The sequence below is a fragment of the Brachyhypopomus gauderio genome, chromosome 2 (genome assembly GCF_052324685.1).
Source record: "Brachyhypopomus gauderio isolate BG-103 chromosome 2, BGAUD_0.2, whole genome shotgun sequence".
In the NCBI taxonomy this organism is placed as follows: Eukaryota; Metazoa; Chordata; class Actinopteri; order Gymnotiformes; family Hypopomidae; genus Brachyhypopomus; species Brachyhypopomus gauderio.
In genome coordinates this window covers 1,537,501-1,552,359 of record NC_135212.1, presented here as the reverse complement: position 1 = coordinate 1,552,359, position 14,859 = coordinate 1,537,501, and the positions used below count along the sequence as shown (strand labels likewise).

At 47.1% G+C, this 14,859-nt stretch overlaps 1 protein-coding gene across 1 annotated transcript in view; it reads left to right on the top strand.

Moving 5' to 3' along the window:
• coro7 (coronin 7) overlaps window positions 1–14,859 on the top strand; it is a 111,333-nt gene that overhangs the window by 34,864 nt on the left and 61,610 nt on the right. The window contains exons 8-9 of the mRNA XM_076981891.1: window positions 189–272; window positions 527–609. Of these exons, the coding sequence (XP_076838006.1) occupies window positions 189–272; window positions 527–609 (167 nt within the window). The remainder of the gene's footprint in view (window positions 1–188; window positions 273–526; window positions 610–14,859) is intronic.

Here is a 14,859-nt window from a genome sequence, read left to right as displayed (position 1 = left end):
CCACTAGCGACCACATTGCTGTCATCGTCCACCATTACCCTGTCCTCGCATCTCGGTTCTTCTCTTATGTCCTGCTGAAGGTCATGTCCGGCGTCCATCTTGTGTTACCCCGAGTGTCTCCATCTCAGTGTTTCTCTTGTTCTTTGATGAGACATTTGCTCATTTGTGTCTCCCTCTTCTCTTGAAAGTGTGCTCAAGGCCTTCAGAACAACAAGGACTCCCGCATTGTCTGGGTCAAAGATGACTACATCCTCGCTACTGGATTCAATCAGGTAGGAGAACTAGACTTATGCCTGTCTATGACAGCACGTTTGCGTGTGCATTACTTATGGTAGTTATTGATTATTTTAAATATGTGCATGAAAATGTTTACTAGACAGAGAGTTTGTCTATACCTTCGTTAAAATACACACACATGCAGTTCCTATTATATATTTATGTAGGTTGGGTTTTAAAATGCGTGTGTCTGTGTGTGTGTGTGTGTGTGTGTGTGTGTGCGTGCGTGTGTGTGTGTGCGTGTCCTCAGCACCGTCAACAGGAGGTGAGGCTGTGGGACACTAGAAGGATGCAGTCCTCTCTGAGCGCTGTGTCTTTAGGGACCTCTAATGGGTGAGTCCAAACACACAATAGGCACCCCGCGCTTCTAGTGTACTATAAGTCATACTAGTGTACGAGTCATACTAGTGTGTGTGCTGGGGGATCTATGTGATCTGTGCAGGAGTGTGAGTTTGCACACAATGCATTGTGTCTCCCTTGTATTGTATGTGTGAATGTGTTTTTACGCAAAAACACGCCTCAAAGCCCTGTTGTCGAGGGCAGTGCAAACCCCAGTGAAACCGACAGTGATCCTCTCCAAGAAATCTTTCAGGGTGGTCAGTGGGTCTATTTTGCTCGTCCTCTCTCTCTCTCTCTCTCTCTCTCTCTCTCTCTCTCTCTCTCTCTCTCTCTCTCTCCTCTCTCTCTCTCTCTCTCTCCTCTCTCCGTCATTCTGTATGCAGTGTCTAATGGTTCCATCTCCAAGGTTCAGCTCAGGGTTGGCCTACCTGTGGCTGCACTGGGGATCTAGGGATAACATCTAGGCAAGCAGGCATGGTGTGTCTCCTCCTGATCAGGCCTGTATGGGGCAGGAGCCTCTCAGCGGCCGACACTTCCAGAGAGAGAGAGAGAAGGAGGAAAGGAGGGAGGGAGCGAGAGACAGACAGACAGAGAGATGAAATGTGGTGTTTATACAGCGCTGTTGTGGCACCCTTGCTATGGCAGCAGCTCGATGGTTTCTGCCCCCAGGACTTCGCAGGGTGGCGTGTGCTGCCGACTGAGGTGTCGTTCAACCGTGGAGGTGTGTGTGTGTGAGGGGGGGGGGGGGGGGGGGGGGGCTCACACGCTTACCAAACAAAGCTCATGGCTGGAATGCGACTACTTTGTGAAGTGTTTATGTAAAGGTACTCTGTATGGCCACCTCCGCCCACCACACGGTTTTTTGCCTCTCCCCAGTCTTTCTTCACTTCCTCTGGGTCACTTCCTTTAGCACATCTCTCGGAACCACTGCAAACTCCCCCTCATAAACTGACCCCACACACACTGGGCGTGATTGTTAAGCTCACACAGCCTCATTCAGGGCCCTTAAACCCTTGTGAAGAATCGCCGGGGGTCCGGTTTAGAGACGTCCCAAACCTGTGGTCCGCTGTCTCCAGCACCGTTGCCTCGCGCAGGACTGAAGAATGTAGCACGGCCATGCCTGTTCCTGAATCGGACCCGCCTCCCGGCCACGTGACCTCTCCGCACTAACGCAGCGCTCAGCTGGTGCGGTGAAAATGGTGGAGACGTGCTGATTAAGCAGCAGGCCTTGCTCCATATTCCAGCTGGTGTATGGAACAGTAGAGAAGATAAAATGGCCTCATATGACAGAGCCTTCGTGTTTGCTTGCTACTACGCCTGTTAAAGGTGGTGAACACTTGGTAAGTCAAGATGTCTGAACGCATGCATTGTGGGAAGACCCTTCTAGTCTGACCGGGCTCTTTTGTGGTGTTATTCTTGCACAGACATGCACACAGCCTTCTGAGTTTTTTTGACCTCTACAGGCAAGTTTTAGGATGCAGTCACCATCAATTGGATTCAGACATCACTGACTACAATCCTGTGTATTGTGTAGAGTTGTGTGAGCATGAAGGGTTGTATGAAGGGTTGTATGAAGGGTTGTGTGGAGGGTTATGTGGAGGGTTGTGTGGAGGGTTATGTGGAGGGTTGTGTGGAGGGTTGTGTGGAGGGTTATGTGGAGGGTTGTAGAAGGGTTGTGTGGAGGGTTATGTGGAGGGGTGTGTGGAGGGTTATGTGGAGGGTTGTGTGGAGGGTTGTGTGGAGGGTTGTGTGGAGGGTTATGTGGAGGGTTGTATGAAGGGTTGTGTGGAGGGTTGTGTGGAGGGTTGTGTGGAGGGTTATGTGGTAGGGTTGTGTGGAGGGTTGGGAGGGTTGTGTGGAGGGTTGTGTGGAGGGTTATGTGGAGGGTTGTATGAAGGGTTGTGTGGAGGGTTGTGTGGAGGGTTATATGGAGGGTTGTATGAAGGGTTGTATGAAGGGTCGTGTGGAGGGTTATGTGGAGGGTTGTATGAAGGGTTGTATGAAGGGTCGTGTGGAGGGTTGTGTGTTTAAACTGCTCATGCACACTCACTCTTCTTCCAGATGTGGACCGAGAATAAAAAGTCTTCCAGAGGCGAACGGAGGGGTGGGTGGGGGGGTGGGTGTGGGGGTGGGGTTACTATCCATTAACCACAACCCAACTCTGCCTGTTCCCCATTCTTAGCCAGTTCACTTTATCATTGCCAGGCTCTACACCCCCGGTCTAGCTCTAGTCCTTCCTCCATAATCTCTGAACTGGTTAACGGCCAGAGTAAACTAAAATCAGAAGTTAAATTAGGGGGAAAATGTAACCCCCCCCCCCGCCCCCCCCCGCCAAAAAAAAAAAGAGAGAGAGACATCCTGTGCTACAGCACTGTGTATAATAGTGGACCAGCGGACCAGGAGAGATAATGTCCTAAAAGCTCCCCCAGTTTCCTTCGCCAAGATCCCAATCGAGCCCTCTGGCACCACTCGGCCACCAAACGTTCTGGTTGTTCCCCTTGATGGCACCAGTCCTTCAGTGTCTGGACTTGCTTCAAGTCCCCTGTACCAGCCGAGGAAACCGTTTCCGGCTGACGGGTCCCTGTGTGGATAAATTAGGATGCAGCATTTTGGCACCGCAGTTTTTCATGGAGCATGTAGTAATAACCGGAGGAAGGAAGATTAATAATCCCATCTACAGTATGGTCTCCATGCACAGCACAGGGGCCACAGTGGATCAGGACTTGGAAAATGACACAACCACCACCCACTTCCCCTGCAGATCTCACACACTGGGCCAGAGCATCGTAAGAACCGACCGTCTCGCACCGCCTGCCTTTGCTAATATCAATTTTTATGCACTTCCATGTTCAGGTTTTGCTTACAGGCTGCATTTTGGCACCGCATGGCCTGGTATGTTTGTTTTGGAGGACTAATGCAACAAGGTTTTAAATGCTGTGTGTTTCTTGTTTAGTTCTTTTCCTTTGCCGCAGCTTAACAATGACTAGGGTGGTAAAGAATCGGGCTTTGTTAAAAAAACGCATTTGTGGCATTGTGGGCCAGGCGCTAGCAGCAGAGTGCTGTTGTGCATTACGTCAGGCGCGTGTGGGGATTGTTTAATCTGGAAGGACATGGTGTTAAAACACTCAGTGCACGCTCCAGCACAGAGCGGTCATGCTGCAGAAAACCTGGAAGTGACAGAAAGCAGGAAGTGTTTGTTATTCAGAGGGGGGGGGGGGCATTGTGCTGGGGTGGACTTGAACTTAAAGATATGGGGGAATGGATAGCTAAGATTGTTTGTTTTTGTGATGACAGGGTGGCTATTACACTCATTTTCCATTTTGAGAAGATTTTTATCACTGCTGGAGTCTACATTCTCTCAACTGCTCTGTCTCTCTCATTTTCTCCATCTCCACCCCGACTCCTAGCCCTTTCTCTCCATAAACATAATTATAATGGATTTAATGGGACCTTCTGGCCCGGTTGCAATCAGCGATCTTTACAATTTGACTCAATTGCAACCAGCTTTTTTGAGTCAGTGTGGATACGTCACGCTGATTAGCCCAGCACGCCCATGCTTCCTGTTGGTATCCTGGCACCAGGGGCTTCCTGTACCTGCAGGGGTCACATCACCTCTCCTCTTCATCTCCATGCTGGAGATGGGGTGTGTTGGCTGGATCTTTGTTTGGGGATATGTGGCCATGCACATGCCCTGTATTAGGTCCCAAATAGGCCTTTAGGTTATGGAGAGAATGTAAGGGTCATTTAATGTGGATGCAGTGAGACTAAATTTAATTGTGAGTTCAGCCGGGAAGTTCAGGTTTCACCTTACTAATTGTCTGCAGTGCCTGAAAATATTCCCAAATTTATCGTATGCAGACAACATGCTTTTAACCAAATGCTGCCATGTAATTTACTCCTGCAAGTCTTTCCAAAAGGAAAACTTCTAAATGTCCTAAAATGGCTCCGCTTCACCAAGCGCTGATTCAACAAGAGCCCCTGGAGGGCTGACCCAACTGTTTTTCTAACCAAAGACACAGAAGACGTTGTAATAACCCCACGAAGTGGCTACTTCTTAGAGCCCAAGCCAAGTTTGTGTTTTAAGGCAATGGAAAGTGGGTTGGAACGTAGGTGCTGGTTGGTAACGTGCCACTGACCACAGCTCCACACATCTTTAGGGCTAGCGTTCCTTCACTTTTCCATGACCATGGCTGGGGAGTTTTTTGCATGCCGACCGTGTGGTTTAACAGATTTTTGGACTGTACCAACTGACCCAAACCCTCTCTAATCAGCTTGATTGAAAGTGCCTTGCTAATAGTGGCTCTGTCCCTTCCAAATGCATATCCCCCCTTTTTTCTGACCATCTAACCAGGTGAGACTGCCCCCACCCTGGATTTGGGACAGCTGTTCTGGTTATCAGCTCACAAAAGTAACGAGAGGTTGGTTTCTAATTTGGTGTATGCTGTGCCATTGATACTGTAGTTGTCTCATTGCCCCTTTAGATTTGTTTAGAACCCTTTCATGCTGATGCAGCCAGACCTTGACCAGAGGAGTTCAGTTGTGGTTGGATCAGACCAGGGCCAGTGGGGGCAGGTCAGGTCAGGAACCAAATCCCAGGTGGTGAGATGAAGTGGCTATTATTGCTTCCTCTAGAAAAGTACTGCTTTGTCTGGTCCAGACCTTCTGGCCAGATGAAGGTATGCCAGTGGAATCTGTTAGTAATTTTGGTGTTGGCTTTCAACCTGATGTGTTATAGGTGGCTCTGAAAATTGCTTCATATTTTTAATGGGCCTAACTAGGTTTACAGGAAGGAGGTAAGGTCCACTGCTCAATTGCTCTCTCTCTCTCTCTGTCTCTGTCTCTCTCTCTCCCTCTCCCTCTCCCTCTCTCTGTTTCCCTCCTTGATAATCTGCCCTTGCACCAATGAACGGAGTCCAGCACCAATGCTAAGACTCTGTGGGGTCTCAGTTAGGCTGTACTCATGGAGATTTCTCACCCATTTTGACAAACAAATGTGGAAATAATTGACAGCTGGCAGGAAATATCCCCAGTAATTCCCAAGGCGTTTTCGGTTTCATCCCACAGGTATTTGCGCAGCATCTTTAGGATAAGACTCTTTTGTGTGAACTTGCCACAGAAGAAAAAATAATAAAAAACTCCCCTAGTTCACCTTTTTTTTCCTTCAAATAACACGTATGGTTCTAATTAGGACTCTTGAAGTTGGAGACCCTTAAACTGAGCTGTTGTTACTTACATCTGGGGTTTTAAATAGTCACAATATTGCGGTGCTCATTAATAATTAATGGCTCATTTTGTAGGGCTTTTTCCGTATGAGAGTGTCCTTTGTTGAACTGTCCATTAATCTGTGTGCTGGCGACATGAACAGTCTTCATTTGCTGCAGCACACTAGAAGAGCGATACAAAGAAAGTATACATTACAACTCTTTCCAATGGCAGTGCATCCATGCTTAAATAGCCATGTGTTGAATACATCAGTGTGGTGGTGGGGGCTCTGAACCCTTCATGGGCATCAGGAACCGCTGGTGGAATAAGGATGGGGGTCGGTCTGGCATCTCGGACAGCGCGTAAGTGAAAGCAGCCCAGCCGTTATTTGCAATACGTGGGCGGAACGTAACGCGATCGACCTCCAAACCCCGGCCGTGTTAATGGAGGAGAGAAATGGAGATAAACGGAGATGATATGGTTTTGGAAAAGCTCAGCCACTCCCTCCAGCCTCCACTCGTCTCAGGATCTCTCTGTGCAGTCGACCAGCCCGCCGCGCCCGAGCCAGAACTCTGCGGCTGGAACCGATACCGGGCCGTGTGAGAAGAGCAGCGCTCAGCAGTGGCGAGCTGGAGACACGCATGTCTCCCATTAGGGTGCAGTGGCCGCGTGAGTGGCAGGACGTCGCACGCACGCGGGGCAGCCGCACGCCCCGCACGCCCCGCATTTGGGTACTTTTAAATTGAGTTTGGTAGAGTTTTACAAAGATAATATAACGCGCGCAGTTGGTTAATAAACAGACTTCCTTATGGTAGTAATGTTGGCTGGATATAAATGTTCATCGAGACGTCGTATAACACGTTGGATTTGTAGCCACTGCTGCCATATTAATGTGTAGTATATATAGTATAAATATATTTAAAATATAGCATTTTAATATATAGTATAAATATGTCTAGTAACATCCAGCAAAATTAAATACATGCTCTGCTTATAGCGTTGATGGTTTGGTTTAAACCAGCATTTGTATTTTTTTTTTCTATGAGGATTTTAGCAAATCTTCTGTCTGGCATCTCTACAACTGTTCAATCAGGGGCCACGCGCGCCTGTCCAGTCTTATATCCTGGTGTGGTTTGTTTGTCCACAGGATCACAGGAGCTCAAACTGGGTCGTATTAGTGTCAGGAGATGGAGGCCCGGGTAGGCAGCAGTGTTTAGCTTGTCACTGTCTGCAGCGGTGTGTTTGTGTGTCAGTCAAACTGAAGCTGTAATTGATCGTTAGTTCAGCCATTGGGAATATCCTGTCATTAGTGTTGTTTGGACAGGCCAGCTGTCGGCATGAGCAGGTGCATATACCTTACTTCCTGTTTTGGTTGTTGTGAACTTTTTAATATTGTCTTTGGGACAGAGTTTTAAAAGAAAACGTCACCTCAAGCTGCTAACATGTTGAGCAAAGAAAAAAAAGATTAAAAACTCATTCAGAATGTACTGGTGAGAGAGAAAAAGAGAGTTTTCCATACAGTGGGCACGAGACGGAAAGAATGAAAAAATGATAGATGGATATGGACAGAGAGACATGTTCATTAAGAGGTCCTGCTCTATAGGTTTGGGGTGAGTGAAGTTTTGATGGAAAGTCTGTTTGTCGTCTCATGTTGGTTGCTGTGGCTGGAGTTTTAGGGAGAGACTCCAGATCTCCTGCTGCTCTGGAAGCAGCTCAGGTTGCAGCAGTTTGGAGCCTCAAGATTTCATTTTGTTGAACGGATTACAAACCAAAGCTAACCAAAAACAAAACCCCAAGGCTTTACTGAGAATACCATACATCCTAAATTATCCACACAAATCCCACCATGAATTCAAGGTAATAGCTCACTGAAATGTTGATTATAATTAATAACAGCCAGTGGGAATCGGTTTTGTGCAAGCTAACTACCCCAAACAGCTTCTTAAGTCATTTTGGGAAAAGTCTTCCATGTACTCGTTCATCCCGGGGATTCTGTGGCTTCATTCCTTCTTCTCTCGTCCCATACTGGGCTCGCTGGTCCTATGAGGATAATCATCCCACAGCCCTAACCACAGAACCAGCACAGGTACTGCTCACGGTCCAGGCCAGGCGCAAGTCTTAGGTAGGCTAGGGGTTCAACACACGCGCGCACACACACACACACACACACACACACACACACACACACACACACACACAGCCAACCTTTGCCATCACCATTCAACACTTTCAGGAGTTCCAAACACGTGCTGAGCATTAAAAGGAAAGAGAAGCGGGACAGAAAATACAATACACAGAATGGACAAAAGCCTGACGGTATTGTGTGCAGGTGCGTTCGCATGGGGGAGCTAGCATGGGGGAGCTAGCATGGGGGAGCTAGCATGGGGGCGCTAGCATGGGGGCTGTGGCTTCCAGTCTCAAAAGCACAAAAGTACACTGTTCCACGGGCTCCACGTCCTTAGCGCACGTGTTTGCTCAGGAACATGCCCCAACCGGTCCTTATCTGGTGCCATTGTGTCCCAAAAGCCTCGGTGCAAAACTGCATCAGTCTTCATCGTGGTACAACTGTTTTTCTTTGGTCAGTGTCTGAAGTCTTATCTCGTTGTGTGTGTGCGTGCGTCTCTTAAACAGCGTTTAACCTGGTTGTGCAATTTTAGTGTATCCCACTACCTTTGCTGCGATCCAGTGGTGTATACACTACGTATTTGTATCCTAAGACTCACAAATGATAGTGCTTCATCTTTTAGAGATACTCCACACTGCAAGGTCTTAATCACCTTTTCAGCCTGTACTGCTCGTGCAGGAATGTACCGACCTTGAAGATTGTGCTTTTTCCATTTTTTACTTCTATTACTTGGATAATAGACTTGGGAATAATGCAGGTTGGAAAATACAGCACATAATGAGCAAGAAGGATATGGTCAAAAAAAAGTCAAGGAGAAGAAATGAAGTTTGCCTGCTCTCCATCCCCCCCCCCCCTTTTCCCCTATATACCCTATATATATATATATATATATATATATATATATATATATATATATCATGTTTACTCTGTTTAGCCAGGTGTTCTGTGTATGCCCTGGAATATTTTTTAATTTGTTATTCACATATTTTATTTTACAGTAACAGCTGGTTTCGATTGCATCAAGAAAAAACAAAATAGCTGCTTCAGTGCTTTACACCACCAATAAGTAAATCACAGAGTTCAAACTGGGGCCGCTCTCATCCTCCAGGTGCATGCTGGGAGAAAGGGTCCTTGGTCATCTCTGATATATAATATGGTATATTTATGCTGTGAGCACTAGTGGTGTCTCTGAAGTTTGGTCCGAAGCTGTGTGTCATATTACCAGGGAGTTTTTACATTGCTGTTCTTATGTATTCCGGTTCTTTGGGATGTAGATTTAGACAGCAGTAGTGACATTTGAGTCATCAAAACTTGCATACGTCGTTGAGACAGTTGTTGCCCCTTTGACGTAGGATCTGAACAAAAGCAGCCCTGGTTACAGATCAGGTCCAGAAAGAGCGTGGTAATCTCATCTTTATCACATTGGATCAGCATTGGGGCAGCACAGCCTATAACTGGCGGAGGATATGAAATAACAACACAGGACAGGAATCCACAGCAAGGCCCTCGCTGACATATTTGGAGAAGGAGAGAAAGCGAGGGGCCCTGGTTCAGGAACAATATTTGGCAATGGGGGTCCTGACTTTTCACAGGCTAACGGGGACAAAGAGAGTGTGTGGTCAGGTTGGCTTTGCCATAACGGCCCTCGGTAGATGCGCAGCAGTGTGAGTGTGTGTGTATGTGTATGTGTGTGCTTTCTCTTTTATGCATATATTTGTGTATGTATGAATGTGTGTGTCTGTATGTGACTGTATGTGTTTGTGTTGGTGTGTGTGCATGTATATAGTTCCCCATGTACCTCTGTTGCAGGGGCTAAACACTTATCCAGTACAGTACAATGTCCCTGCTTCTCAGAACAGTGAACGGCATTCTCTCTCTCTCTCTCTCTCTCTCTCTCTCTCTCTCTCTCTCTCTCTCTCTCTCTCTCTCTCACATACACACACACACACACATGGGCAACATGTACCACATGAGCAAAGACTGTCTTGCAGATATGTCTTTCTTTCCGTTCACCCCACAGTTGTAGAAAAAGGCTGTTAAAAGATTTAGCGTCACGTCCTGCATTACAGTTTGGTGCTCATGGAGCAGACAGAAGCCTTTTCTTTCCATTTGTTGAATTCACTCCTCACTGTTTCAGAGGGAGTAGTCCTCATACTGAACTGAACATACACCACGCTGCTCAACTTTCTTTGACTTTTCGTGTGTGTGTGTGTTTTCATCCATGCACATGCTTTTTGTCCGTTTTCATGCAGTGGGTGCGTTTGTATTTTTGTTCTGCTGCAGAAATGGGCTCAGCATGGTGGTCTTTTGTGGTTCACTTCACCGCTGACACCCTCTCTACCCCCTGCCGCCCCGTGACACCCTCTCTACCCCCTGCCGCCCCGTGACACCCTCTCTACCCCCTGCCACCCCGTGACACCCCGCGTTTATACTTAGCTTTTGCAGATCAAGCTTTTTGCTGGTGCGGCCCATGTTTGACGTTCATATCTGAGGCCCAAACCAGAATCGTGGAGCCAGGCTTCCCCTCAACCACATAAACACACACACACACACACACACACAAATAGAGAGAGAGAGAGATGAAATGGAGAGGGGTAAAGCGATTAAAATGTTTCTTTTTTTAAGTTGCCAAACCTCACACGCGCCTACACACACGCTCACATGCACAACCCATCCATTTTAAAACCATCTTTTGGAGGCAATCCTGATAAAACAGAGCAGGCGAGCTGAGCTGCTCTCTCTTGGTATGCCCCCCCCCCTCTCTCTCTCTCTCTCTCTCTCCCTCTTCACTATTTCTGTAGTCCCTTTATATGACATCTCTTCAGAGGTTTAAGATGATCAGCGGCACTGAGATTGAGAAGTTGATTGGTTGGGGGGGCGGGGCCATCAGGGGGCGAGGGGCACCGTTACGAGGTGGCAATGCTGGAGCATGGGCCGGACTGCACTTAGCCCCGCCCCTTTTCCGCCCTGGCCTACTTATTACAGGGCAGAGGAGCCAGACCACCAGCAGTCCAGGCCCAGGACACCACTAGCTCCCCATGACCTTGGATCAATCAAGATCACTCAACCCAGCTTATTTTAGAATTCAGTACAAAAATCATACTGTTTTAAAGACCTAAACCTGAGCTGGTATATGTTGGATCGTCTGTGTCCGTATTCTGTTCCCTGTTTGGTATAACCTAAACCTGAGCTGGTATATGTTGGATCGTCTGTGTCCGTATTCTGTTCCCTGTTTGGTATAACCTAAACCTGAGCTGGTATATGTTGGATGGTCTGTGTCCGTATTCTGTTCCCTGTTTGGTATAACCTAAACCTGAGCTGGTATATGTTGGATGGTCTGTGTCCGTATTCTGTTCCCTGTTTGGTATAACCTAAACCTGAGCTGGTATATGTTGGATGGTCTGTGTTCATATTCTGTTCCCTGTTTGGTATAACCTAAACCTGAGCTGGTATATGTTGGATGGTCTGTGTCCGTATTCTGTTCCCTGTTTGGTATAACCTAAACCTGAGCTGGTATATGTTGGATGGTCTGTGTCCGTATTCTGTTCCCTGTTTGGTATAACCTAAACCTGAGCTGGTATATGTTGGATGGTCTGTGTTCATATTCTGTTCCCTGTTTGGTATAACCTAAACCTGAGCTGGTATATGTTGGATCGTCTGTGTCCGTATTCTGTTCCCTGTTTGGTATAACCTAAACCTGAGCTGGTATATGTTGGATGGTCTGTGTCCGTATTCTGTTCCCTGTTTGGTATAACCTAAACCTGAGCTGGTATATGTTGGATCGTCTGTGTCCGTATTCTGTTCCCTGTTTGGTATAACCTAAACCTGAGCTGGTATATGTTGGATGGTCTGTGCTCATATTCTGTTCCCTGTTTGGTATAACCTAAACCTGAGCTGGTATATGTTGGATCGTCTGTGTCCCTATTCTGTTCCCTGTTTGGTTTACCCTAAACCTGAGCTGGTCCGTATTCTGTTCCCTCATCCTGGACGTCATCTTCACTGCAGGCTCCACTCTCTCACGCTGGGTGGAGGTTAAAGGGCAACTTTGTTTTTACTGTTGCCGCTCCAACACTGTAGAACTCTGTGGAATCTACGGAAATCAGAAGTACTTCCTGTTTAGCAAAGGTTAAAACTCACAACATTTGGAGAACACTGACATTATGTCTTTATAAGAATTATAAGAAAAGACTGCTGTTTTGTGACTGTTAAATATTGTTAAAAGCACTTCATCTTGTGTCTTATATCTTGCTTTTCACTTTGAATTGACATCTATAGAAACATGTATCTGTAAATAAACGATAACTTCCTTCCCGTCCCCTGAGAATCCGAGCCCTGCGGGTTACAGGAGTCTTGCGTTAAGTCATCACAGTGCAATTCGATCCAGTACAGTGAAATGCTGAGCAACGTTAGACAATATTGGAGGTGTCAAATTCTGACACGTAACCACCCATTTAGTGGATTACTTAAGAAGAAAACGCGTTCATTTGTGAGTGCCAGTATTGTATCACAGTTGTTAATTATGTAATTCTGCCTAAATCAACGATACAGATGCTCGTGCACGAGCCATACATTGACCCACGCTGACGCACGCACGACCTTACCGACACAGACCCGCTCCTGTGTAGCAGGACGTGAGATTACACAGACCCTCCATCTCCTCTATGGCACAGTCAGACAGCCCAGGCTAGTCAGCCTTTTACGCTCTGGGAGCAGTTATCAAGCTCTTGACAGCTCAACACATCAACTGTGGTTTAATTGGGTCGGCTGCAGCTCATAAAGGATGAAGTGTTTCCTGAGCTGCCACTCAGTGCCTGGGCAGGAACCCGGGGAGCGCAGACGCGCCATTGTGCTGGTGCCTCCCGCTCTCGGCCCAGTCCAGAGCGCCGGCCTGCGTGTGTGGGGCTGTAAAAGCATCGCCCGCCCAGACAGAAACGCCTGTTTGTTGAAGCGGCTGCGCTTCCGCTCCTGCTGGGTCGAAGGGCGAGGCCCGGAGTCAAAGGTCACCATGAATACGGCTGGCGCTGTCGGCTAGTTTAAGACTCTCTTTATGCGGCAGGGTGAGGGCGAGGGTCGTGCGGATCGCCAAATTCATGCTGTGAAGAATTTGATGTGACGGCCCACCCAAGAGCATGTTTTTGTGTGTGTGTGTGTGTGTGTGTGTGTGTGTGTGTGTGTGTGTGTGTGTGTGTGTGTGTGCAAGCGTGCAACAGTAATCAGTAAATCGTTCCTTGTACATTGTGCCTGACCCTGGCTCCAAACCCTGCTGGCCTGCAGTGACTCACTGGACAGAGCTGCACACCCTCACTGTCTTCACCCTCAAACTTCGGCAACCAATCGGAGAGCTCCATGGCTCTGACGTTAATTAACCAGAGGAATTCTGGGTAAGGAAACGCATCCTGATGTAGTGTGTGCAGCTGTAGCTCCCTGGGAGCTGATAACATCCCCTCTGAGGTTGGCAGATTTGTTATGTTTTTTAATTTCTTCATCTGATTCCCATGCAGGTCTGTGGGCTGTGATTTAGGCGGTCTGTCTGGAATGCCTCTGGCCCAGACCCCCCATCGGACTACAGGAACATTTTCTTACTCCAATTTATGGGAGTACAGATTTATGGGTGTATGGATTTATGGGAGTCTGTGTAATCCACAGTTAATTATATAAGAGCGGGTAACGCCCCCACCCTCCACCCACCCAGGCAGATGTTACAGTTCTAGTGAAGTGAGGTATGGCACATCCTCTGAACAGATAAGGCACACTGCACTGCTCAGACGTATCTGCTTGGGCATTACGACACTGAGACAGCAAGTTACAGCTCGTATTCTCCCGCCCTCATATTCACAAATATATAGAATGAACTATGAGGTACTAGAATGAACTATGAGGTAATAGAATGAACTATGAGGTTGATATTGCCTCAAATAAAACAAACAAACAAAAACCCTGAAGTTCTATCACCTTGACTACAGACAATGATGCTGACGGTTTGAATTTAGAACGGAATCATAATTTTAGGCGGGGCAGTCATAATAGTTACTTCCTCTTATTTTGATTATATCCCAAATCTTTTAAAACATAAAGCACTTATGCAGTTTGAACAGTCCTAATTAAAGGTTGGCTAATATTTACTTAAAACCTCCAGGGTAAATATGTGGCACTGTTTGCTCATCATGTGGCGATGATTTTAGTTTGGTCAAGGTCACTGTCAGGTGAAACACTGTATCAAGGGCCAGGTCACTGTCAGGTGAAACACCGTATCAAGGGCCAGGTCACTGTCAGGTGAAACACCGTATCGGAGGGCCTGAATGTTTAGAATGTTATCAAAGCGTGCTGCCTGTTTTAGAACATCTATGACTGCAGTCATTCTGAATACTGCTCCCTCAGGCCTGATGTAGAGTAATTAGCATGCGTGTAACCCCCCCCCCTCCTCTCTCTCTCTCTCTCTCTCTCTCTCTCTCTCTCTCTCTCTCTCTCTCTCCACACTGTCCCATTGCCAGCTCTGCATTCCTCACCCAGACCTAACCCAGCTCATCATCCAGATGACTTTCATCCTGCCTGCCTCTGTGTGTGTGTGTGTGTGTGTGTGTGTGTGTGTGTGTGTGTGTGTGTGTGTGTGTGTGTGTGTGTGTGTGTGTATTCATGCGTACACAACCCTTACTTTCATTCCCCAGATTTCCATCTTTTTTCATCTGCACAGCCACACACATCATCATCTCTTTATTGGCAGACAGCTGGCTATATTACGAACTGTAAAACTGAAGCACTAACTAATTCAGTTGTCACTTGTTTGGTTTCTGACTTTCTGAAGTTCAGTTGCCTGGTGGTGATTTTCATGTGTGATCTGGATTCCTAAGGTGGTTTTAACAATGAGAGGGACACATGGCGTCACTACCCACAATTCCCTTCTTCTTGGCAGAACTTAC